The 25,000-nt window shown below is 54.3% G+C and overlaps 1 protein-coding gene across 1 annotated transcript in view; it reads right to left on the reverse strand.

The window, feature by feature from the left end:
* Positions 1–6: 6 nt before the first annotated feature.
* The window catches only part of LOC142483172 (KAT8 regulatory NSL complex subunit 1-like), a 25,981-nt gene continuing 987 nt past the window's right edge, over positions 7–25,000 (reverse strand). The window contains exons 2-6 of the mRNA XM_075583240.1: positions 24,474–24,595; positions 6,685–6,739; positions 6,021–6,133; positions 1,221–1,458; positions 7–425 (exon numbers count right to left, since the gene is read on the reverse strand). Of these exons, the coding sequence (XP_075439355.1) occupies positions 123–425; positions 1,221–1,458; positions 6,021–6,133; positions 6,685–6,739; positions 24,474–24,595 (831 nt within the window). The 3' untranslated portion in view covers positions 7–122. The remainder of the gene's footprint in view (positions 426–1,220; positions 1,459–6,020; positions 6,134–6,684; positions 6,740–24,473; positions 24,596–25,000) is intronic.

Below are 25,000 nucleotides of genomic sequence, written 5' to 3' on the forward strand. Positions count from 1 at the left end.
GGGCGGGGGGGGGGGGGGGAGACAGGGGGCGTGTGTGAAGAAAAAATTATACGTTTCTAAACTCTTTAAATTCACTAAAAACTGTGAAATTGCCCTCGCTCGGTCAGGAGAAAGTTTGAATATCAAACAGCACTTTCCTCTCTTTTTAGGCCAAATAGTCTCTTTTTTTGTGTTCCGGTTAATTCCCGTTGGTTTATTTTGACGCCCCCCGCCCCCCTATCGGTGCAGGGGCCGCGGTTTGGAGGGGGGTCGGGGGCCGGCTGGGAGGAGGGGGGGCCGTCGGCTTCTTTGGCGGTTTTTGAGCTGCAGGACGCTCTGCGCGGGGGGCGCGGACCTCCTCGATCCCTCGGATCCCAGGGACCGTCACCTTCCGTTTTGGGGTTGTAGGGCAGGGGGAAGTATCGCCTCTCCCAGGGCTGCACCACCTGCGTGTGGGGGGGGGGGGGGGGTGAGGAAAAAGAGAGGAGAGAAAGGGGAGGGGGGGGGAGGAAGGAGAGAAAGGGGAGGGGGGGGAGAAGGAGAGAAAGGGGAGGGGGGAGAGGGAGAGACAGGAGGGGAAAAGGAGAGAAAGGGGGGAAAAAGAAGAGAAAAGGGGGGAAAAGGAGAGAAGGGGGAAGGAAGGAGAGAAAGGGGGAGGAAGGAGAGAAAGGGGGAGGAAGGAGAGAAGGGGGTTAAGGAAGGAGAGAAAGGGGGGATGAAGGAGAGAAAGGGGGGAAGGAGAGAAAGGGGGAGGAAGGAGAGAAAGGGGGAGGAAGGAGAGAAAGGAGGAAGGAGAAAGGGGGGATGAAGGAGAGAAAGGGGGGGAAGGAGAGAAAGGGGGAGGAAGGAGAGAAAGGGGGAGGAAGGAGAGAAAGGGGGAAAAAAAGAGAAAGGGGGGGGAAAAGGAGAGAAAGGGGGGAAAAAAGGGGGGAGGAAGGAGAGAAGGGGGGAGGAAGGAGAGAAAGGGGGGGAGGAAGGAGAGAAAGGGGGGGAGGAAGGAGAGAAGGGGGGGCGAGGAGAGAAAGGGAGAGGAAGGAGAGAAAGTGAGGAGAAATCAGTGTCTTCAATGATATTATATACAGAGAATCACTTAAAACCTCACAGGTCTCTTCTTCACGTGTTCAGAGTTTTGCTAACCTCACGTGCAGAATAGACGTGTGATATAGGGGGATATGGGGGGATATAGGGGGATATAGGGGGATATGGGGGGATATAGGGGGAGGGGGACGTTGACCACTCACCGCCGGCTCCGGTTCGGACTCGGACACTGTGCTCCGGGTTTCCTCGGACGGAAGCCAGGGGTCATCTCGAGAGGCGGGCGTGGGGGGCGCGGAGAGGGTGTCCGGGCTCAGCGGGGAAGGAGGGAATAAGAAGTCCGGCAGGGGGTACCAGCTGTCAGGGGAGGGCGGCTGGGGGGTGAGGTGTGGGGCGCCGCCCGGAGGTTGGGGGGTGATACAGCCGTCAGATGAGCGGTGAGACCTGCGGAATGACAAAGTGTGAGGGGGGGGCAGTGACACGGAGAGGGGGAGGCGAATAGGAGAGGGGGGGGCAGTGACACGGAGAGGGGGGGCAGTGACACGGAGAGGGGGGGCAGTGACACGGAGAGGGGGAGGCGAATAGGAGAGGGGGGGCAGTGACACGGAGAGGGGGGGCAGTGACACGGAGAGGGGGGGCAGTGACACGGAGAGGGGGGGCAGTGACACGGAGAGGGGGAGGCGACACGGAGAGGGGGAGGCGGTGACACGGAGAGGGGGAGGCGAATAGGAGAGGGGGGGCAGTGACACGGAGAGGGGGGGCAGTGACACGGAGAGGGGGGGGCAGTGACACGGAGAGGGGGGGCAGTGACACGGAGAGGGGGGGGCAGTGACACGGAGAGGGGGGGCAGTGACACGGAGAGGGGGGGCAGTGACACGGAGAGGGGGGGCAGTGACACGGAGAGGGGGGCAGTGACACGGAGAGGGGGGGCAGTGACACGGAGAGGGGGGGCAGTGACACGGAGAGGGGGGGCAGTGACACGGAGAGGGGGGGCAGTGACACGGAGAGGGGGGGCAGTGACACGGAGAGGGGGGCAGTGACACAGAGAGGGGGGCAGTGACACGGAGAGGGGGGGCAGTGACACGGAGAGGGGGGCAGTGACACGGAGAGGGGGAGGCGAATAGGAGAGGGGGAGGCGAATAGGAGAGGGGGGGCAGTGACACGGAGAGGGGGGGCAGTGACACGGAGAGGGGGAGGCGACACGGAGAGGGGGGGGCAGTGACACGGAGAGGGGGGGGGCAGTGACACGGAGAGGGGGGGCAGTGACACGGAGAGGGGGGGCAGTGACACGGAGAGGGGGGGCAGTGACACGGAGAGGGGGGGGCAGTGACACGGAGAGGGGGGAGGCAGTGACATGGAGAGGGGGAGGCGACACGGAGAGGAGGGGAGGCAGTGACACGGAGAGGGGGAGGTGACACGGAGAGGGGGGGCGAATAGGAGAGGGGGAGGCGAATAGGAGAGGGGGAGGCGAATAGGAGAGGGGGGGGGCAATGACACGGAGAGAGGGGGCAGTGACACGGAGAGGGGGGCAGTGACACGGAGAGGGGGGGGCGGCGACACGGAGAGGGGGAGGTGACACGGAGAGGGGGGGCGAATAGGAGAGGGGGAGGCGAATAGGAGAGGGGGGGGCAATGACACGGAGAGGGGGGGCAGTGACACGGAGAGGGGGGGCAGTGACACGGAGAGGGGGGGGGGGCGGCGACACGGAGAGGGGGGGCGCAGTGACACGGAGAGGGGGGGCAGTGACACGGAGAGGGGGGGCAGTGACACGGAGAGGGGGAGGCAGTGACACGGAGAGGGGGGGCAGTGACACGGAGAGGGGGGGCAGTGACACGGAGAGGGGGGGCAGTGACACGGAGAGGGGGGGCAGTGACACGGAGAGGGGGGGCAGTGACACGGAGAGGGGGGGCAGTGACACGGAGAGGGGGGGCAGTGACACGGAGAGGGGGGGCAGTGACACGGAGAGGGGGGGCAGTGACACGGAGAGGGGGAGGCGACACGGAGAGGGGGGAGGCAGTGACACGGAGAGGGGGGGCAGTGAAATGGAGAGGGGGAGGCAGTGACACGGAGAGGGGGGGGCAGTGAAATGGAGAGGGGGAGGCAGTGACACGGAGAGGGGGAGGCAGTGACACGGAGAGGGGGGGAGGCAGTGACACGGAGAGGGGGGAGGCAGTGACACGGAGAGGGGGGGAGGCAGTGACATGGAGAGGGGGAGGCAGTGACACGGAGAGGGGGAGGCAGTGACATGGAGAGGGGGGGCAGTGATATGGAGAGGGGGGGGCAGTGACATGGAGAGGGGGAGGCAGTGACATGGAGAGGGGGGGCAGTGACATGGAGAGGGGGGGCAGTGACATGGAGAGGGGGAGGCAGTGACATGGAGAGGGGGAGGCAGTGACATGGAGAGGGGGAGGCAGTGACATGGAGGGGGGAGTGAATAGGAGAGGGGGAGGCAGTGACAGGAGGGGGGAGTGAATAGGAGAGGGGGAGGCAGTGACATGGAGGGGGGAGTGAATAGGAGAGGGGGGGCAGTGATATGGAGAGGGGGGGGCAGTGACATGGAGAGGGGGAGGCAGTGACATGGAGAGGGGGGGCAGTGACATGGAGAGGGGGAGGCAGTGACATGGAGAGGGGGAGGCAGTGACATGGAGAGGGGGAGGCAGTGACATGGAGGGGGGAGTGAATAGGAGAGGGGGAGGCAGTGACATGGAGGGGGGAGTGAATAGGAGAGGGGGGGCAGTGACATGGAGGGGGGAGTGAATAGGAGAGGGGGAGGCAGTAACTTGGGCAAGTGGAAGAGCAGAGAGAGGGGCGCGGGGGGAATAGCAGAGAGGGGCGCGGGGTGAATAGCAGAGAGGGGGGCGCGGGGGGGGAAAAGAAGAGAGGGGGGCGCGGGGGAAATAGCAGAGAGGGGGGCGCGGGGGGAATAGCAGAGAGGGGCGCGGGGTGAATAGCAGAGAGGGGGGGCGCGGGGGGGGAAAAGAAGAGAGGGGGGCGCGGGGGAAATAGCAGAGAGGGGGGCGCGGGGGGAATAGCAGAGAGGGGCGCGGGGGGAATAGCAGAGAGGGGGGCGCGGGGGGAATAGCAGAGAGGGGGGCGCGGGGGGAATAGCAGAGAGGGGCGCGCGGGGGGAATAGCAGAGAGGGGGGCGCGGGGGGAATAGCAGAGAGGGGGGCGCGGGGGGAATAGCAGAGAGGGGGGCGCGGGGGGAATAGCAGAGAGGGGCGCTGGGGGAATAGCAGAGAGAGGGGCGCGGGGGGAATAGCAGAGAGAGGGGCGCGGGGGGAAATAGCAGAGAGGGGCGCGGGGGGAATAGCAGAGAGAGGGGCGCGGGGGGAATAGCAGAGAGGGGGGCGCGGGGGGAATAGCAGAGAGAGGGGCGCGGGGGGAATAGCAGAGAGGGGGGCGCGGGGGTAATAGCAGAGAGAGGGGCGCGGGGGGAATAGCAGAGAGGGGGGCGCGGGGGGAATAGCGCAGAGGGGGGCGCGGGGGAAATAGCAGAGGGGGGCGCGGGGGAAATAGCAGAGAGGGGGGCGCGGGGGGAATAGCAGAGAGGGGGGCGCGGGGGGAATAGCAGAGAGGGGCGCGCGGGGGGAATAGCAGAGAGGGGCGCGCGGGGGGAATAGCAGAGAGGGGGGCGCGGGGGGAATAGCAGAGAGGGGGGCGCGGGGGGAATAGCAGAGAGGGGGGCGCGGGGGGAATAGCAGAGAGGGGGCGCGGGGGGAATAGCAGAGAGGGGGGCGCGGGGGAAATAGCAGAGGGGGGCGCGGGGGGAATAGCAGAGAGGGGGCGCGGGGGAAATAGCAGAGAGGGGGGCGCGGGGGGGAATAGCAGAGTGGGGGCGCGGGGGGAATAGCAGAGAGGGGCGCGGGGGGAATAGCAGAGTGGGGGCGCGGGGGAAATAGCAGAGAGAGGGGCGCGGGGGGAATAGCAGAGAGAGGGGCGCGCGGGGGGAATAGCAGAGAGAGGGGCGTGAGGGGAATAGCAGAGAGGGGGGCGCGGGGGAAATAGCAGAGAGGGGGGCGCGGGGGAAATAGCAGAGGGGGGGCGCGGGGGGAATAGCAGAGAGGGGGGCGCGGTTGGGATAGCAGAGAGAGGGGCGCGGGGGGAATAGCAGAGAGGGGGGCGCGGGGGGAATAGCAGAGAGGGGGGCGCGGGGGGATAGCAGAGAGAGGGGCGCGGGGGGATAGCAGAGAGAGGGGCGCGGGGGGAATAGCAGAGAGGGGGGCGCGGGGGGAATAGCAGAGAAGGGGGCGCGGGGGGAATAGCAGAGAAGGGGGCGCGGGGGGAATAGCAGAGAGGGGGGCGCGGGGGGGATAGCAGAGAGGGGGGCGCGGGGGGGATAGCAGAGAGGGGGGCGCGGGGGGAATAGCAGAGAGGGGGCGTGGGGGGAATAGCAGAGAGAGGGGCGCGGGGGGAATAGCAGAGAGAGGGGCGCGGGGGGAATAGCAGAGAGGGGCGCGGGGGGAATAGCAGAGAGGGGGCGCGGGGGGAATAGCAGAGAGGGGGGCGCGGGGGGAATAGCAGAGAGGGGGGCGCGGGGGGAATAGCAGAGAGGGGGGCGCGGGGGGAATAGCAGAGAGGGGGGCGCGGGGGGAATAGCAGAGAGGGGGGCGCGGGGGGAAGAGCAGAGAGGGGGGCGCGGGGGGAATAGCAGAGAGGGGGGCGCGGGGGGAATAGCAGAGAGGGGGGCGCGGGGGGAATAGCAGAGAGGGGCGCGGGGGGAATAGCAGAGAGGGGCGCGGGGGGAATAGCAGAGAGGGGGGCGCGGGGGGAATAGCAGAGAGGGGGGCGCGGGGGGGATAGCAGAGAGAGGGGCGCGGGGGGAATAGCAGAGAGGGGGGCGCGGGGGAATAGCAGAGAGGGGGGCGCGGGGGGAATAGCAGAGAGGGGGGCGCGGGGGGAATAGCAGAGAGGGGGGAATAGCAGAGAGGGGGGCGCTAAGCCTCATATGTACGCTACACGTATATATCCCGTGGGCATCGTGCGGTCGGGGGCCGCCATCTTACCTGCTCCCGCGGCGCTGCAGGGCGGCGCTGGGACTGCTGACCCATCTCAATCGCTCCGTCTCCTCACACGCGGTGTGCAGAGCGCAGAACGCAGCGTCGGACAGATCCTCTAACTGGAGGGGGAGCACCGTCAGTCAGGGGGGAGGAGAGAGGGAGGAGGGGGAGAGAGAGGGAGAATGGGGAGAGAGAGGGAGAAGCGGGAAGGGGATAGAGAGGGGGGAGAAGAGAGACAGGGGGAGAGGGAGGGAGGAGGGGGAGAGGGAGGGAGAAGGAGAGAGAAGGGGGAGAGAGAGAGAGAAGGGGGAGAGAGAGAGAGAAGGGGGAGAGAGAGAGAAGGGGGAGAGAGAGGGAGAAGGGGGAGAGAGAGGGGAAGAGGAAGAGGGAAGAGAGAGGGTGAAGGGGGAGGGGGATAGAGAGGGAGAAGGGGGAGGGAGGATGGGGATACAGAGGGAGGAGGGGGGAGAGAGGAGAGAGAGGGAGGAGGGGGAGGAAAGAGAGGAGGGGGAGAAAAGAGAAGAGAAGATGGAGATTGATAGATTGATAGACACAATCAGATTAACACGACATATTTCCCTGTTTCTTACTGGCTGCATTTGCCCAGATCCCTAATACAACCCGTCCCCAGTCTCCCCCGCTCCCCATGAGCCCTCAGGGGGTCCCTTACCTCCTCAGGTGCCTCCTCACAGCCAGACAGCGGCGTTATATGCACGACCCGCCAACTGCAGGAGCAGAGAGCAGCGAGGGGTTACATATATATACACATATACATACACACACACACCATATATATACACAAACGCGTAGACACACAGACGCGCAGACAGAGACGCGCAGACAGTAGGTTTACGTGTGTGTGCGTGCGTAGGTGTACGTGTGCAGGTGTGTGCAGGTAGTTGTACGTGGGTGTAGGTGTGCAGGTGTACGTGCGTGAGTGTGTACGTGTACGTGTACGTAGGTGTAGGTGTGTGTAGGTGTACGTGTGTGTAGGTGTAGGTGTTGGTGTACGTGTGTGTAGGTGTACGTGTACGTGTGTGTAGGTGTACGTGTGTGTAGGTGTACGTGTACGTATACGTAGGTGTAGGTGTACGTACGTGTACGTGTGCGTAGGTGTACGTGTATGTAGGTGTACGTGTGTGTACGTACGTGTAGGTATGCGTAGGTGTACGTGTGCGTAGGTGTACGTGTGCGTAGGTGTACGTGTGCGTAGGTGTACGTGTGCGTAGGTGTTGGTGTACGTGTGTGTAGGTGTTGGTGTACGTGTGTGTAGGTGTTGGTGTACGTGTGCGTAGGTGTACGTGTGCGTAGGTGTACGTGTGCGTAGGTGTACGTGTGCGTAGGTGTACGTGTGCGTAGGTGTACGTGTGCGTAGGTGTACGTGTGCGTAGGTGTACGTGTGCGTAGGTGTACGTGTGCGTAGGTGTTGGTGTACGTGTGTGTAGGTGTTGGTCTACGTGTGTGTAGGTGTTGGTGTACGTGTGTGTAGGTGTGCGTGTGTGTAGGTGTACGTATGCGAAGGTGTGCGTGTGTGTAGGTGTTGGTGTACGTGTGTGTAGGTGTTGGTGTACGTGTGTGTAGGTGTTGGTGTGCGTGTGTGTAGGTGTTGGTGTGCGTGTGTGTAGGTGTTGGTGTACGTGTGTGTAGGTGTTGGTGTACGTGTGTGTAGGTGTTGGTGTACGTGTGTGTAGGTGTTGGTGTACGTGTGTGTAGTTGTACGTGTGTGTAGGTGTGCGTGTGCGTAGGTGTACGTGTGCGTAGGTGTACGTGTGCGTAGGTGTTGGTGTACATGTGTGTAGGTGTTGGTCTACGTGTGTGTAGGTGTTGGTGTACGTGTGTGTAGGTGTGCGTGTGTGTAGGTGTACGTATGCGAAGGTGTGCGTGTGTGTAGGTGTTGGTGTACGTGTGTGTAGGTGTTGGTGTACGTGTGTGTAGGTGTTGGTGTGCGTGTGTGTAGGTGTTGGTGTGCGTGTGTGTAGGTGTTGGTGTGCGTGTGTGTAGGTGTTGGTGTACGTGTGTGTAGGTGTTGGTGTACGTGTGTGTAGGTGTTGGTGTACGTGTGTGTAGGTGTTGGTGTACGTGTGTGTAGTTGTACGTGTGTGTAGGTGTGCGTGTGCGTAGGTGTACGTGTGCGTAGGTGTGCGTGTGTGTAGGTGTTGGTGTACGTGTGTGTAGGTGTTGGTGTACGTGTGTGTAGGTGTAGGTGTGCGTGTGTGTAGGTGTACGTGTGTGTAGGTGTTGGTGTGCGTAGGTGTGCGTGTGTGTGTGTGTGTGTAGGTGTACGTGTGCGTAGGTGTACGTGTGCGTGTGTGTAGGTGTTGGTGTACGTGTGTGTAGGTGTAGGTGTGCGTGTGTGTAGGTGTAGGTGTGCGTGTGTGTAGGTGTACGTGTGTGTAGGTGTGCGTGTGTGTAGGTGTACGTGTGCGTAGGTGTTGGTGTACGTGTGTGTAGGTGTTGGTGTGCGTGTGTGTAGGTGTACGTGTGTGTAGGTGTGCGTGTGTGTAGGTGTACGTGTGTGTAGGTGTGCGTGTGTAGGTGTGCGTGTGTGTAGGTGTGCGTGTGTGTAGGTGTACGTGTGTGTAGGTGTGCGTGTGTATAGGTGTACGTGTGCGTAGGTGTTGGTGTACGTGTGTGTAGGTGTTGGTGTGCGTGTGTGTAGGTGTGCGTGTGTGTAGGTGTTGGTGTGTGTGTAGGTGTTGGTGTACGTGTGTGTAGGTGTGCGTGTGTGTAGGTGTACGTGTGTGTAGGTGTGCGTGTGTATAGGTGTACGTGTGCGTAGGTGTTGGTGTACGTGTGGTAGGTGTTGGTGTGCGTGTGTGTAGGTGTGCGTGTGTGTAGGTGTACGTGTGTGTAGGTGTGCGTGTGTGTAGGTGTGTGTGTGTAGGTGTGCGTGTGTAGGTGTGCGTGTGTAGGTGTGCGTGTGTGTAGGTGTGCGTGTGTGTAGGTGTGCGTGTGTGTAGGTGTACGTGTGTGTAGGTGTGCGTGTGTATAGGTGTACGTGTGCGTAGGTGTACGTGTGTGTAGGTGTTGGTGTGCGTGTGTGTAGGTGTGCGTGTGTGTAGGTGTTGGTGTGTGTGTAGGTGTTGGTGTACGTGTGTGTAGGTGTGCGTGTGTGTAGGTGTACGTGTGTGTAGGTGTGCGTGTGTATAGGTGTACGTGTGCGTAGGTGTTGGTGTACGTGTGTGTAGGTGTTGGTGTGCGTGTGTGTAGGTGTGCGTGTGTGTAGGTGTGCGTGTGTGTAGGTGTTGGTGTGTGTGTAGGTGTTGGTGTGTGTGTAGGTGTTGGTGTGTGTAGGTGTGCGTGTGTGTAGGTGTTGGTATACGTGTGTGTAGGTGTAGGTGTGCGTGTGTGTAGGTGTACGTGTGTGTAGGTGTGCGTGTGTGTAGGTGTACGTGTGTGTAGGTGTAGGTGTGCGTGTGTGTAGGTGTGCGTGTGTGTAGGTGTACGTGTGCGTAGGTGTACGTGTGTGTAGGTGTGCGTGTGTGTAGGTGTACGTGTGCGTAGGTGTATGTGTGTGTAGGTGTTGGTGTACGTGTGCGTAGGTGTTGGTGTACGTGTGTGTAGGTGTGCGTGTGTGTAGGTGTACGTATGCGAAGGTGTGCGTGTGTGTAGGTGTTGGTGTACGTGTGTGTAGGTGTTGGTGTACGTGTGTGTAGGTGTTGGTGTGCGTGTGTGTAGGTGTTGGTGTGCGTGTGTGTAGGTGTTGGTGTGCGTGTGTGTAGGTGTTGGTGTACGTGTGTGTAGGTGTTGGTGTACGTGTGTGTAGGTGTTGGTGTACGTGTGTGTAGGTGTTGGTGTACGTGTGTGTAGTTGTACGTGTGTGTAGGTGTGCGTGTGCGTAGGTGTACGTGTGCGTAGGTGTGCGTGTGTGTAGGTGTTGGTGTACGTGTGTGTAGGTGTTGGTGTACGTGTGTGTAGGTGTAGGTGTGCGTGTGTGTAGGTGTACGTGTGTGTAGGTGTTGGTGTGCGTAGGTGTGCGTGTGTGTGTGTGTGTGTGTGTAGGTGTACGTGTGCGTAGGTGTACGTGTGCGTGTGTGTAGGTGTTGGTGTACGTGTGTGTAGGTGTAGGTGTGCGTGTGTGTAGGTGTAGGTGTGCGTGTGTGTAGGTGTACGTGTGTGTAGGTGTGCGTGTGTGTAGGTGTACGTGTGCGTAGGTGTTGGTGTACGTGTGTGTAGGTGTTGGTGTGCGTGTGTGTAGGTGTACGTGTGTGTAGGTGTGCGTGTGTGTAGGTGTACGTGTGTGTAGGTGTGCGTGTGTAGGTGTGCGTGTGTGTAGGTGTGCGTGTGTGTAGGTGTACGTGTGTGTAGGTGTGCGTGTGTATAGGTGTACGTGTGCGTAGGTGTTGGTGTACGTGTGTGTAGGTGTTGGTGTGCGTGTGTGTAGGTGTGCGTGTGTGTAGGTGTTGGTGTGTGTGTAGGTGTTGGTGTACGTGTGTGTAGGTGTGCGTGTGTGTAGGTGTACGTGTGTGTAGGTGTGCGTGTGTATAGGTGTACGTGTGCGTAGGTGTTGGTGTACGTGTGGTAGGTGTTGGTGTGCGTGTGTGTAGGTGTGCGTGTGTGTAGGTGTACGTGTGTGTAGGTGTGCGTGTGTGTAGGTGTACGTGTGTGTAGGTGTGCGTGTGTAGGTGTGCGTGTGTAGGTGTGCGTGTGTGTAGGTGTGCGTGTGTGTAGGTGTGCGTGTGTGTAGGTGTACGTGTGTGTAGGTGTGCGTGTGTATAGGTGTACGTGTGCGTAGGTGTACGTGTGTGTAGGTGTTGGTGTGCGTGTGTGTAGGTGTGCGTGTGTGTAGGTGTTGGTGTGTGTGTAGGTGTTGGTGTACGTGTGTGTAGGTGTGCGTGTGTGTAGGTGTACGTGTGTGTAGGTGTGCATGTGTATAGGTGTACGTGTGCGTAGGTGTTGGTGTACGTGTGTGTAGGTGTTGGTGTGCGTGTGTGTAGGTGTGCGTGTGTGTAGGTGTGCGTGTGTGTAGGTGTTGGTGTGTGTGTAGGTGTTGGTGTGTGTGTAGGTGTTGGTGTGTGTAGGTGTGTGTGTGTGTAGGTGTTGGTATACGTGTGTGTAGGTGTAGGTGTGCGTGTGTGTAGGTGTACGTGTGTGTAGGTGTGCGTGTGTGTAGGTGTACGTGTGTGTAGGTGTAGGTGTGCGTGTGTGTAGGTGTGCGTGTGTGTAGGTGTACGTGTGCGTAGGTGTACGTGTGTGTAGGTGTGCGTGTGTGTAGGTGTACGTGTGCGTAGGTGTATGTGTGTGTAGGTGTTGGTGTACGTGTGCGTAGGTGTTGGTGTACGTGTGTGTAGGTGTTGGTGTGCGTGTGTGTAGGTGTACGTGTGTGTAGGTGTACGTGTGTGTAGGTGTGCGTGTGTGTAGGTGTTGGTGTGCGTGTGTGTAGGTGTGCGTGTGTGTAGGTGTTGGTGTGTGTAGGTGTACGTGTGTGTAGGTGTTGGTGTGTGTAGGTGTACGTGTGTGTAGGTGTGCGTGTGTGTAGGTGTACGTGTGTGTAGGTGTAGGTGTGCGTGTGTGTAGGTGTACGTGTGTGTAGGTGTGCGTGTGTGTAGGTGTACGTGTGTGTAGGTGTACGTGTGTGTAGGTGTAGGTGTGCGTGTGTGTAGGTGTGCGTGTGTGTAGGTGTACGTGTGCGTAGGTGTACGTGTGTGTAGGTGTGCGTGTGTGTAGGTGTACGTGTGCGTAGGTGTATGTGTGTGTAGGTGTTGGTGTACGTGTGCGTAGGTGTTGGTGTACGTGTGTGTAGGTGTTGGTGTGCGTGTGTGTAGGTGTACGTGTGTGTAGGTGTGCGTGTGTGTAGGTGTTGGTGTGCGTGTGTGTAGGTGTGCGTGTGTGTAGGTGTTGGTGTGCGTGTGTGTAGGTGTGCGTGTGTGTAGGTGTACGTGTGTGTAGGTGTGCGTGTGCGTAGGTGTTGGTGTGCGTGTGTGTAGGTGTACGTGTGTGTAGGTGTGCGTGTGTGTAGGTGTACGTGTGTGTAGGTGTGCGTGTGCGTAGGTGTTGGTGTGCGTGTGTGTAGGTGTGCGTGTGTGTAGGTGTGCGTGTGTGTAGGTGTGCGTGTGTGTAGGTGTGCGTGTGTGTAGGTGTGCGTGTGTGTAGGTGTACGTGTGTGTAGGTGTGCGTGTGTGTAGGTGTTGGTGTGCGTGTGTGTAGGTGTGCGTGTGTGTAGGTGTTGGTGTGCGTGTGTGTAGGTGTGCGTGTGTGTAGGTGTACGTGTGTGTAGGTGTACGTGTGTGTAGGTGTGCGTGTGCGTAGGTGTTGGTGTGCGTGTGTGTAGGTGTACGTGTGTGTAGGTGTGCGTGTGTGTAGGTGTACGTGTGTGTAGGTGTACGTGTGTGTAGGTGTGCGTGTGTGTAGGTGTTGGTGTGCGTGTGTGTAGGTGTGCGTGTGTGTACGTGTGTGTAGGTGTGCGTGTGTGTAGGTGTGCGTGTGTGTAGGTGTGCGTGTGTGTAGGTGTGCGTGTGTGTAGGTGTTGGTGTGCGTGTGTGTAGGTGTGCGTGTGTGTACGTGTGTGTAGGTGTGCGTGTGTGTACGTGTGTGTAGGTGTGCGTGTGTGTAGGTGTACGTGTGTGTAGGTGTGCGTGTGTGTAGGTGTTGGTGTACGTGTAGGGAGGAAAGTGGAGCACTGCGCAGGGACAAAACGCAGGAACCCCGCGCAGTGCGGCACTTTCCTCCCTGGAGGTTTTCCTGCTGCTGATCTCCTATCACGTTGGACGCGCGGACACCGACTTCCTGCTGCTCACGGTTACTTCCTACAACAGTGAGTGTACCCTGGCATTGTCCTGCCGCATACTGTCAGTGTTACCTATATGCTCTGTGGCATTGTCCTGCCGCATACTGTCAGTGTTACCTATATGCTCTGTGGCATTGTCCTGCCGCATACTGTCAGTGTTACCTATATGCTCTGTGGCATTGTCCTGCCGCATACTGTCAGTGTTACCTATATGCTCTGTGGCATTGTCCTGCCGCATACTGTCAGTGTTACCTATATGCTCTGTGGCATTGTCCTGCTGCATACTGTCAGTGTTACCTATATGCTCTGTGGCATTGTCCTGCCGCATACTGCCAGTGTTACCTATATGCTCTGTGGCATTGTCCTGCTGCATACTGTCAGTGTTACCTATATGCTCTGTGGCATTGTCCTGCTGCATACTGCCAGTGTTACCTATATGCTCTGTGGCATTGTCCTGCCGCATACTGTCAGTGTTACCTATATGCTCTGTGACATTGTCCTGCCGCATACTGTCAGTGTTACCTATATGCTCTGTGGCATTGTCCTGCCGCATACTGTCAGTGTTACCTATATGCTCTGTGGCATTGTCCTGCCGCATACTGTCAGTGTTACCTATATGCTCTGTGGCATTGTCCTGCCGCATACTGTCAGTGTTACCTATATGCTCTGTGGCATTGTCCTGCCGCATACTGTCAGTGTTACCTATATGCTCTGTGGCATTGTCCTGCCGCATACTGTCAGTGTTACCTATATGCTGTGTGGCATTGTCCTGCCGCATACTGTCAGTGTTACCTATATGCTCTGTGGCATTGTCCTGCTGCATACTGCCAGTGTTACCTATATGCTCTGTGGCATTGTCCTGCCGCATACTGTCAGTGTTACCTATATGCTCTGTGACATTGTCCTGCCGCATACTGTCAGTGTTACCTATATGCTCTGTGGCATTGTCCTGCTGCATACTGTCAGTGTTACCTATATGCTCTGTGGCATTGTCCTGCCGCATACTGTCAGTGTTACCTATATGCTCTGTGGCATTGTCCTGCTGCATACTGTCAGTGTTACCTATATGCTCTGTGGCATTGTCCTGCCGCATACTGTCAGTGTTACCTATATGCTCTGTGGCATTGTCCTGCCGCATACTGTCAGTGTTACCTATATGCTGTGTGGCATTGTCCTGCCGCATACTGTCAGTGTTACCTATATGCTCTGTGGCATTGTCCTGCTGCATACTGTCAGTGTTACCTATATGCTCTGTGGCATTGTCCTGCCGCATACTGTCAGTGTTACCTATATGCTCTGTGGCATTGTCCTGCTGCATACTGTCAGTGTTACCTATATGCTCTGTGGCATTGTCCTGCCGCATACTGTCAGTGTTACCTATATGCTCTGTGGCATTGTCCTGCTGCATACTGTCAGTGTTACCTATATGCTCTGTGACATTGTCCTGCCGCATACTGTCAGTGTTACCTATATGCTCTGTGGCATTGTCCTGCTGCATACTGTCAGTGTTACCTATATGCTCTGTGGTATTGTCCTGCCGCATACTGTCAGTGTTACCTATATGCTCTGTGGCATTGTCCTGCCGCATACTGCCAGTGTTACCTATATGCTCTGTGGCATTGTCCTGCCGCATACTGACAGTGTTACCTATATGCTCTGTGGCATTGTCCTGCTGCATACTGTCAGTGTTACCTATATGCTCTGTGGTATTGTCCTGCCGCATACTGTCAGTGTTACCTATATGCTCTGTGGCATTGTCCTGCCGCATACTGTCAGTGTTACCTATATGCTCTGTGGCATTGTCCTGCCGCATACTGCCAGTGTTACCTATATGCTCTGTGGCATTGTCCTGCCGCATACTGTCAGTGTTACCTATATGCTCTGTGGCATTGTCCTGCCGCATACTGCCAGTGTTACCTATATGCTCTGTGGCATTGTCCTGCCGCATACTGACAGTGTTACCTATATGCTCTGTGGCATTGTCCTGCCGCATACGGTCAGTGTTACCTATATGCTCTGTGGTATTGTCCTGCCGCATACTGTCAGTGTTACCTATATGCTCTGTGGCATTGTCCTGCTGCATACTGTCAGTGTTACCTATATGCTCTGTGGCATTGTCCTGCTGCATACTGTCAGTGTTACCTATATGCTCTGTGGCATTGTCCTGCCGCATACTGTCAGTGTTACCTATATGCTCTGTGGCATTGTCCTGCTGCATACTGTCAGTGTTACCTATATGCTCTGTGGCATTGTCCTGCCGCATACTGTCAGTGTTACCTATATGCTCTGTGGCATTGTCCTGCTGCATACTGTCAGTGTTACCTATATGCTCTGTGGCATTGTCCTGCCGCATACTGTCAGTGTTACCTATATGCTCTGTGGCATTGTCCTGCTGCATACTGTCAGTGTTACCTATATGCTCTGTGGCATTGTCCTGCTGCATACTGTCAGTGTTACCTATATGCTCTGTGGCATTGTCCTGCCGCATACTGTCAGTGTTACCTATATGCTCTGTGGCATTGTCCTGCTGCATACTGTCAGTGTTACCTATATGCTCTGTGGCATTGTCCTGCCGCATACTGTCAGTGTTACCTATATGCTCTGTGGTATTGTCCTGCCGCATACTGTCAGTGTTACCTATATGCTCTGTGGCATTGTCCTGCCGCATACTGTCAGTGTTACCTATATGCTCTGTGGCATTGTCCTGCCGCATACTGTCAGTGTTACCTATATGCTCTGTGGTATTGTCCTGCTGCATACTGTCAGTGTTACCTATATGCTCTGTGGCATTGTCCTGCCGCATACTGTCAGTGTTACCTATATGCTCTGTGGCATTGTCCTGCCGCATACTGTCAGTGTTACCTATATGCTCTGTGGCATTGTCCTGCTGCATACTGTCAGTGTTACCTATATGCTCTGTGGCATTGTCCTGCTGCATACTGACAGTGTTACCTATATGCTCTGTGGCATTGTCCTGCTGCATACTGTCAGTGTTACCTATATGATCTGTGGCATTGTCCTGCTGCATACTGTCAGTGTTACCTATATGCTCTGTGGCATTGTCCTGCTGCATACTGTCAGTGTTACCTATATGCTCTGTGGCATTGTCCTGCTGCATACTGCCAGTGTTACCTATATGCTCTGTGGCATTGTCCTGCTGCATACTGTCAGTGTTACCTATATGCTCTGTGGCATTGTCCTGCTGCATACTGCCAGTGTTACCTATATGCTCTGTGGCATTGTCCTGCTGCATACTGTCAGTGTTACCTATATGCTCTGTGACATTGTCCTGCCGCATACTGTCAGTGTTACCTATATGCTCTGTGGCATTGTCCTGCTGCATACTGTCAGTGTTACCTATATGCTCTGTGGCATTGTCCTGCCGCATACTGTCAGTGTTACCTATATGCTCTGTGGCATTGTCCTGCTGCATACTGTCAGTGTTACCTATATGCTCTGTGGCATTGTCCTGCCGCATACTGTCAGTGTTACCTATATGCTCTGTGGCATTGTCCTGCTGCATACTGTCAGTGTTACCTATATGCTCTGTGGCATTGTCCTGCCGCATACTGTCAGTGTTACCTATATGCTCTGTGGCATTGTCCTGCCGCATACTGTCAGTGTTACCTATATGCTCTGTGGCATTGTCCTGCCGCATACTGTCAGTGTTACCTATATGCTGTGTGGCATTGTCCTGCCGCATACTGTCAGTGTTACCTATATGCTCTGTGGCATTGTCCTGCTGCATACTGTCAGTGTTACCTATATGCTCTGTGGCATTGTCCTGCCGCATACTGTCAGTGTTACCTATATGCTCTGTGGCATTGTCCTGCTGCATACTGTCAGTGTTACCTATATGCTCTGTGGCATTGTCCTGCTGCATACTGTCAGTGTTACCTATATGCTCTGTGACATTGTCCTGCCGCATACTGTCAGTGTTACCTATATGCTCTGTGGCATTGTCCTGCTGCATACTGTCAGTGTTACCTATATGCTCTGTGGTATTGTCCTGCCGCATACTGTCAGTGTTACCTATATGCTCTGTGGCATTGTCCTGCCGCATACTGCCAGTGTTACCTATATGCTCTGTGGCATTGTCCTGCCGCATACTGACAGTGTTACCTATATGCTCTGTGGCATTGTCCTGCTGCATACTGTCAGTGTTACCTATATGCTCTGTGGTATTGTCCTGCCGCATACTGTCAGTGTTACCTATATGCTCTGTGGCATTGTCCTGCCGCATACTGTCAGTGTTACCTATATGCTCTGTGGCATTGTCCTGCCGCATACTGTCAGTGTTACCTATATGCTCTGTGGCATTTTCCTGCCGCATACTGCCAGTGTTACCTATATGCTCTGTGGCATTGTCCTGCCGCATACTGTCAGTGTTACCTATATGCTCTGTGGCATTGTCCTGCCGCATACTGACAGTGTTACCTATATGCTCTGTGGCATTGTCCTGCCGCATACTGTCAGTGTTACCTATATGCTCTGTGGTATTGTCCTGCCGCATACTGTCAGTGTTACCTATATGCTCTGTGGTATTGTCCTGCCGCATACTGTCAGTGTTACCTATATGCTCTGTGGCATTGTCCTGCCGCATACTGTCAGTGTTACCTATATGCTCTGTGGCATTGTCCTGCCGCATACTGTCAGTGTTACCTATATGCTCTGTGGCATTGTCCTGCTGCATACTGTCAGTGTTACCTATATGCTCTGTGGCATTGTCCTGCTGCATACTGTCAGTGTTACCTATATGCTCTGTGGCATTGTCCTGCCGCATACTGTCAGTGTTACCTATATGCTCTGTGGCATTGTCCTGCTGCATACTGTCAGTGTTACCTATATGCTCTGTGGCATTGTCCTGCCGCATACTGTCAGTGTTACCTATATGCTCTGTGGCATTGTCCTGCCGCATACTGCCAGTGTTACCTATATGCTCTGTGGCATTTTCCTGCCGCATACTGTCAGTGTTACCTATATGCTCTGTGACATTGTCCTGCCGCATACTGTCAGTGTTACCTATATGCTCTGTGGCATTGTCCTGCCGCATACTGTCAGTGTTACCTATATGCTCTGTGGCATTGTCCTGCTGCATACTGTCAGTGTTACCTATATGCTCTGTGGCATTGTCCTGCCGCATACTGTCAGTGTTACCTATATGCTCTGTGGTATTGTCCTGCTGCATACTGTCAGTGTTACCTATATGCTCTGTGGCATTGTCCTGCCGCATACTGTCAGTGTTACCTATATGCTCTGTGGCATTGTCCTGCCGCATACTGCCAGTGTTACCTATATGCTCTGTGGCATTTTCCTGCCGCATACTGTCAGTGTTACCTATATGCTCTGTGACATTGTCCTGCCGCATACTGTCAGTGTTACCTATATGCTCTGTGGCATTGTCCTGCCGCATACTGTCAGTGTTACCTATATGCTCTGTGGCATTGTCCTGCTGCATACTGCCAGTGTTACCTATATGCTCTGTGGCATTGTCCTGCTGCATACTGTCAGTGTTACCTATATGCTCTGTGGCATTGTCCTGCTGCATACTGCCAGTGTTACCTATATGCTCTGTGGCATTGTCCTGCCGCATACTGTCAGTGTTACCTATATGCTCTGTGGTATTGTCCTGCCGCATACTGTCAGTGTTACCTATATGCTCTGTGGCATTGTCCTGCCGCATACTGTCAGTGTTACCTATATGCTCTGTGGTATTGTCCTGCCGCATACTGTCAGTGTTACCTATATGCTCTGTGGTATTGTCCTGCCGCATACTGTCAGTGCTACCTATATGCTCTGTGGCATTGTCCTGCTGCATACTGTCAGTGTTACCTATATGCTCTGTGGCATTGTCCTGCCGCATACTGTCAGTGTTACCTATATGCTCTGTGGCATTGTCCTGCCGCATACTGTCAGTGTTACCTATATGCTCTGTGGCATTGTCCTGCCGCATACTGCCAGTGTTACCTATATGCTCTGTGGCATTGTCCTGCCGCATACTGTCAGTGTTACCTATATGCTCTGTGGCATTGTCCTGCCGCATACTGTCAGTGTTACCTATATGCTCTGTGGCATTGTCCTGCCGCATACTGTCAGTGTTACCTATATGCTGTGTGGCATTGTCCTGCCGCATACTGTCAGTGTTACCTATATGCTCTGTGGCATTGTCCTGCCGCATACTGTCAGTGTTACCTATATGCTCTGTGGCATTGTCCTGCTGCATACTGTCAGTGTTACCTATATGCTCTGTGGCATTGTCCTGCCGCATACTGTCAGTGTTACCTATATGCTCTGTGGCATTGTCCTGCTGCATACTGTCAGTGTTACCTATATGCTCTGTGGTATTGTCCTGCTGCATACTGTCAGTGTTACCTATATGCTCTGTGGCATTGTCCTGCTGCATACTGTCAGTGTTACCTATATGCTCTGTGGCATTGTCCTGCTGCATACTGTCAGTGTTACCTATATGCTCTGTGGTATTGTCCTGCCGCATACTGTCAGTGTTACCTATATGCTCTGTGGCATTGTCCTGCCGCATACTGTCAGTGTTACCTATATGCTCTGTGGCATTGTCCTGCCGCATACTGTCAGTGTTACCTATATGCTCTGTGGTATTGTCCTGCTGCACACTGTCAGTGTTACCTATATGCTCTGTGGCATTGTCCTGCTGCATACTGTCAGTGTTACCTATATGCTCTGTGGCATTGTCCTGCTGCATACTGTCAGTGTTACCTATATGCTCTGTGGCATTGTCCTGCTGCATACTGTCAGTGTTACCTATATGCTCTGTGGCATTGTCCTGCCGCATACTGTCAGTGTTACCTATATGCTCTGTGGCATTGTCCTGCTGCATACTGTCAGTGTTACCTATATGCTCTGTGGCATTGTCCTGCCGCATACTGTCAGTGTTACCTATATGCTCTGTGGCATTGTCCTGCCGCATACTGTCAGTGTTACCTATATGCTCTGTGGCATTGTCCTGCCGCATACTGTCAGTGTTACCTATATGCTCTGTGGCATTGTCCTGCCGCATACTGTCAGTGTTACCTATATGCTCTGTGGCATTGTCCTGCTGCATACTGTCAGTGTTACCTATATGCTCTGTGGCATTGTCCTGCCGCATACTGTCAGTGTTACCTATATGCTCTGTGGTATTGTACTGCCGCATACTGTCAGTGTTACCTATATGCTCTGTGGCATTGTCCTGCCGCATACTGTCAGTGTTACCTATATGCTCTGTGGCATTGTCCTGCCGCATACTGTCAGTGTTACCTATATGCTCTGTGGCATTGTCCTGCTGCATACTGTCAGTGTTACCTATATGCTCTGTGGCATTGTCCTGCTGCATACTGTCAGTGTTACCTATATGCTCTGTGGCATTGTCCTGCCGCATACTGTCAGTGTTACCTATATGCTCTGTGGCATTGTCCTGCTGCATACTGTCAGTGTTACCTATATGCTCTGTGGCATTGTCCTGCCGCATACTGTCAGTGTTACCTATATGCTCTGTGGCATTGTCCTGCCGCATACTGTCAGTGTTACCTATATGCTCTGTGGCATTGTCCTGCTGCATACTGTCAGTGTTACCTATATGCTCTGTGGCATTGTCCTGCCGCATACTGTCAGTGTTACCTATATGCTCTGTGGCATTGTCCTGCCGCATACTGTCAGTGTTACCTATATGCTCTGTGGCATTGTCCTGCCGCATACTGTCAGTGTTACCTATATGCTCTGTGGTATTGTCCTGCTGCATACTGTCAGTGTTACCTATATGCTCTGTGGTATTGTCCTGCTGCATACTGTCAGTGTTACCTATATGCTCTGTGGCATTGTCCTGCCGCATACTGTCAGTGTTACCTATATGCTCTGTGGTATTGTCCTGCTGCATACTGTCAGTGTTACCTATATGCTCTGTGGCATTGTCCTGCCGCATACTGTCAGTGTTACCTATATGCTCTGTGGCATTGTCCTGCCGCATACTGTCAGTGTTACCTATATGCTGTGTGGCATTGTCCTGCCGCATACTGTCAGTGTTACCTATATGCTCTGTGGCATTGTCCTGCCGCATACTGTCAGTGTTACCTATATGCTCTGTGGCATTGTCCTGCCGCATACTGTCAGTGTTACCTATATGCTCTGTGGCATTGTCCTGCCGCATACTGTCAGTGTTACCTATATGCTCTGTGGTATTGTCCTGCCGCATACTGTCAGTGTTACCTATATGCTCTGTGGCATTGTCCTGCTGCATACTGTCAGTGTTACCTATATGCTGTGTGGCATTGTCCTGCTGCATACTGTCAGTGTTACCTATATGCTGTGTGGCATTGCCCTGCTGCATACTGTCAGTGTTACCTATATGCTCTGTGGCATTGTCCTGCTGCATACTGTCAGTGTTACCTATATGCTCTGTGGCATTGTCCTGCCGCATACTGTCAGTGTTACCTATATGCTCTGTGGCATTGTCCTGCTGCATACTGTCAGTGTTACCTATATGCTCTGTGACATTGTCCTGCCGCATACTGTCAGTGTTACCTATATGCTCTGTGGCATTGTCCTGCCGCATACTGTCAGTGTTACCTATATGCTCTGTGGCATTGTCCTGCTGCATACTGTCAGTGTTACCTATATGCTCTGTGGCATTATCCTGCCGCATACTATCAGTGTTACCTATATGCTCTGTGGCATTGTCCTGCTGCATACTGCCAGTGTTACCTATATGCTCTGTGGCATTGTCCTGCCGCATACTGTCAGTGTTACCTATATGCTCTGTGGCATTGTCCTGCCGCATACTGCCAGTGTTACCTATATGCTCTGTGGCATTGTCCTGCCGCATACTGTCAGTGTTACCTATATGCTCTGTGGCATTGTCCTGCCGCATACTGCCAGTGTTACCTATATGCTCTGTGGCATTGTCCTGCCGCATACTGTCAGTGTTACCTATATGCTCTGTGGCATTGTCCTGCCGCATACTGTCAGTGTTACCTATATGCTCTGTGGCATTGTCCTGCCGCATACTGCCAGTGTTACCTATATGCTCTGTGGCATTGTCCTGCTGCATACTGTCAGTGTTACCTATATGCTCTGTGGCATTGTCCTGCTGCATACTGTCAGTGTTACCTATATGCTCTGTGGCATTGTCCTGCCGCATACTGTCAGTGTTACCTATATGCTCTGTGGTATTGTCCTGCCGCATACTGTCAGTGTTACCTATATGCTCTGTGGCATTGTCCTGCCGCATACTGCCAGTGTTACCTATATGCTCTGTGGCATTGTCCTGCTGCATACTGTCAGTGTTACCTATATGCTCTGTGGCATTGTCCTGCCGCATACTGTCAGTGTTACCTATATGCTCTGTGGCATTGTCCTGCCGCATACTGTCAGTGTTACCTATATGCTCTGTGGCATTGTCCTGCCGCATACTGTCAGTGTTACCTATATGCTCTGTGGCATTGTCCTGCCGCATACTGTCAGTGTTACCTATATGCTCTGTGGCATTGTCCTGCCGCATACTGCCAGTGTTACCTATATGCTCTGTGGCATTGTCCTGCCGCATACTGTCAGTGTTACCTATATGCTCTGTGGCATTGTCCTGCCGCATACTGTCAGTGTTACCTATATGCTCTGTGGCATTGTCCTGCCGCATACTGTCAGTGTTACCTATATGCTCTGTGGCATTGTCCTGCCGCATACTGTCAGTGTTACCTATATGCTCTGTGGCATTGTCCTGCCGCATACTGTCAGTGTTACCTATATGCTCTGTGGCATTGTCCTGCCGCATACTGTCAGTGTTACCTATATGCTCTGTGGCATTGTCCTGCTGCATACTGTCAGTGTTACCTATATGCTCTGTGGCATTGTCCTGCCGCATACTGTCAGTGTTACCTATATGCTCTGTGGTATTGTCCTGCCGCATACTGTCAGTGTTACCTATATGCTCTGTGGCATTGTCCTGCCGCATACTGTCAGTGTTACCTATATGCTCTGTGGCATTGTCCTGCCGCATACTGTCAGTGTTACCTATATGCTCTGTGGCATTGTCCTGCTGCATACTGTCAGTGTTACCTATATGCTCTGTGGCATTGTCCTGCTGCATACTGTCAGTGTTACCTATATGCTCTGTGGCATTGTCCTGCCGCATACTGTCAGTGTTACCTATATGCTCTGTGGCATTGTCCTGCCGCATACTGTCAGTGTTACCTATATGCTCTGTGGCATTGTCCTGCTGCATACTGCCAGTGTTACCTATATGCTCTGTGGCATTGTCCTGCTGCATACTGTCAGTGTTACCTATATGCTCTGTGGCATTGTCCTGCCGCATACTGTCAGTGTTACCTATATGCTCTGTGGCATTGTCCTGCCGCATACTGTCAGTGTTACCTATATGCTCTGTGGCATTGTCCTGCTGCATACTGTCAGTGTTACCTATATGCTCTGTGGCATTGTCCTGCCGCATACTGTCAGTGTTACCTATATGCTCTGTGGCATTGTCCTGCCGCATACTGTCAGTGTTACCTTTATACTCTGTGGCATTGTCCTGCCGCATACTGTCAGTGTTACCTATATGCTCTGTGGCATTGTCCTGCCGCATACTGTCAGTGTTACCTATATGCTCTGTGGTATTGTCCTGCCGCATACTGTCAGTGTTACCTATATGCTCTGTGGCATTGTCCTGCCGCATACTGTCAGTGTTACCTATATGCTCTGTGGCATTGTCCTGCCGCATACTGTCAGTGTTACCTATATGCTCTGTGGCATTGTCCTGCCGCATACTGTCAGTGTTACCTATATGCTCTGTGGCTTTATCGGAGTGTGGTTGGTTAAAAGGTGACACTTTACCTTTGGCGTCTGTGCCTCCCCAGTACCCTATATATCCCACTTTATGATTTAAGCCGGTTAGGATGGCGGACACTTATTCATGAGCCATAGGATCCAATTACACTTCACATCAGTATTCCCATTATGTATATTTGAGCAGCTATATAAGGATTTATATACCCAGGATCAAGATTGTCATTATCCAGTCTATATGGGATCTATTGGATGAATTACTATGTGACTGTGATTTGTTTCTGCTGCACCGTGGATGGACTTTATGTCCTTTGTTTCTCTATAGGTGTACGTGTACGTATGTGTAGGTGTGTGTAGGTGTACGTGTGTGTAGGTGTAGGTGTGTGTAGGTGTAGGTGTGTGTAGGTGTACTTGTGTGTAGGTGTAGGTGTGTGTAGGTGTACGTGCAGGTGTAGGTGTACGTGCAGGTGTAGGTGTACGTGCAGGTGTACGTGCAGGTGTAGGTGTACGTGCAGGTGTACGTGCAGGTGTAGGTGTACGTGCAGGTGTAGGTGTACGTGCAGGTGTAGGTGTACGTGCAGGTGTAGGTGTACGTGCAGGTGTAGGTGTACGTGCAGGTGTACGTGCAGGTGTACGTGCAGGTGTAGGTGTACGTGCAGGTGTAGGTGTACGTGCAGGTGTACGTGCAGGTGTAGGTGTACGTGCAGGTGTAGGTGTACGTGCAGGTGTACGTGCAGGTGCAGGTGTAGGTGTACGTGCAGGTGTAGGTGTACGTGCAGGTGTAGGTGTACGTGCAGGTGTACGTAGGTGTACATGTGTGTATAGGGGTACGTGTGTCTGTGTGTATAGGAGGTTCTGGTAAGTGCGTATGAGGTGTATAGTAATGACACACACAGACACGCACAGACACACACAGACACACGTACGCGCACACAGGTCCGTACCTGGGCGTGAGAATCTCCTTGTACTGCAGCCTCTCCGGCCGAGTGGACGCTGCCACAGACATGGGGATCACGATGTTGTTGATGTCAAACGAGGCGCTTTCCGTCCTCCTCCTCCGCGCAGTCTGGGGGGGGAAGGGAAAGAGTGAGTGTGCGCGCACGTGCGAGAGAAAAAGCACATACATGTGCACGTGAGAGCAAAGGGGCGTGCGAGAGAAAAAGCACATACATGTGCACGTGAGAGCAAAGGGGCGTGCGAGAGAAAAAGCACATACATGTGCACGTGAGAGCAAAGGGGCGTGCGAGAAAAAAAGCACATACATGTGCACGTGAGAGCAAAGGGGCGTGCGAGAGAAAAAGCACATACATGTGCACGTGAGAGCAAAGGGGCGTGCGAGAGAAAAAGCACATACATGTGCACGTGAGAGCAAAGGGGCGTGCGAGAGAAAAAGCACATACATGTGCACGTGAGAGCAAAGGGGCGTGCGAGAGAAAAAGCACATACATGTGCACGTGAGAGCAAAGGGGCG

This window comes from Ascaphus truei, unplaced genomic scaffold (assembly GCF_040206685.1).
Source record: "Ascaphus truei isolate aAscTru1 unplaced genomic scaffold, aAscTru1.hap1 HAP1_SCAFFOLD_3042, whole genome shotgun sequence".
In the NCBI taxonomy this organism is placed as follows: domain Eukaryota; kingdom Metazoa; phylum Chordata; class Amphibia; order Anura; family Ascaphidae; genus Ascaphus; species Ascaphus truei.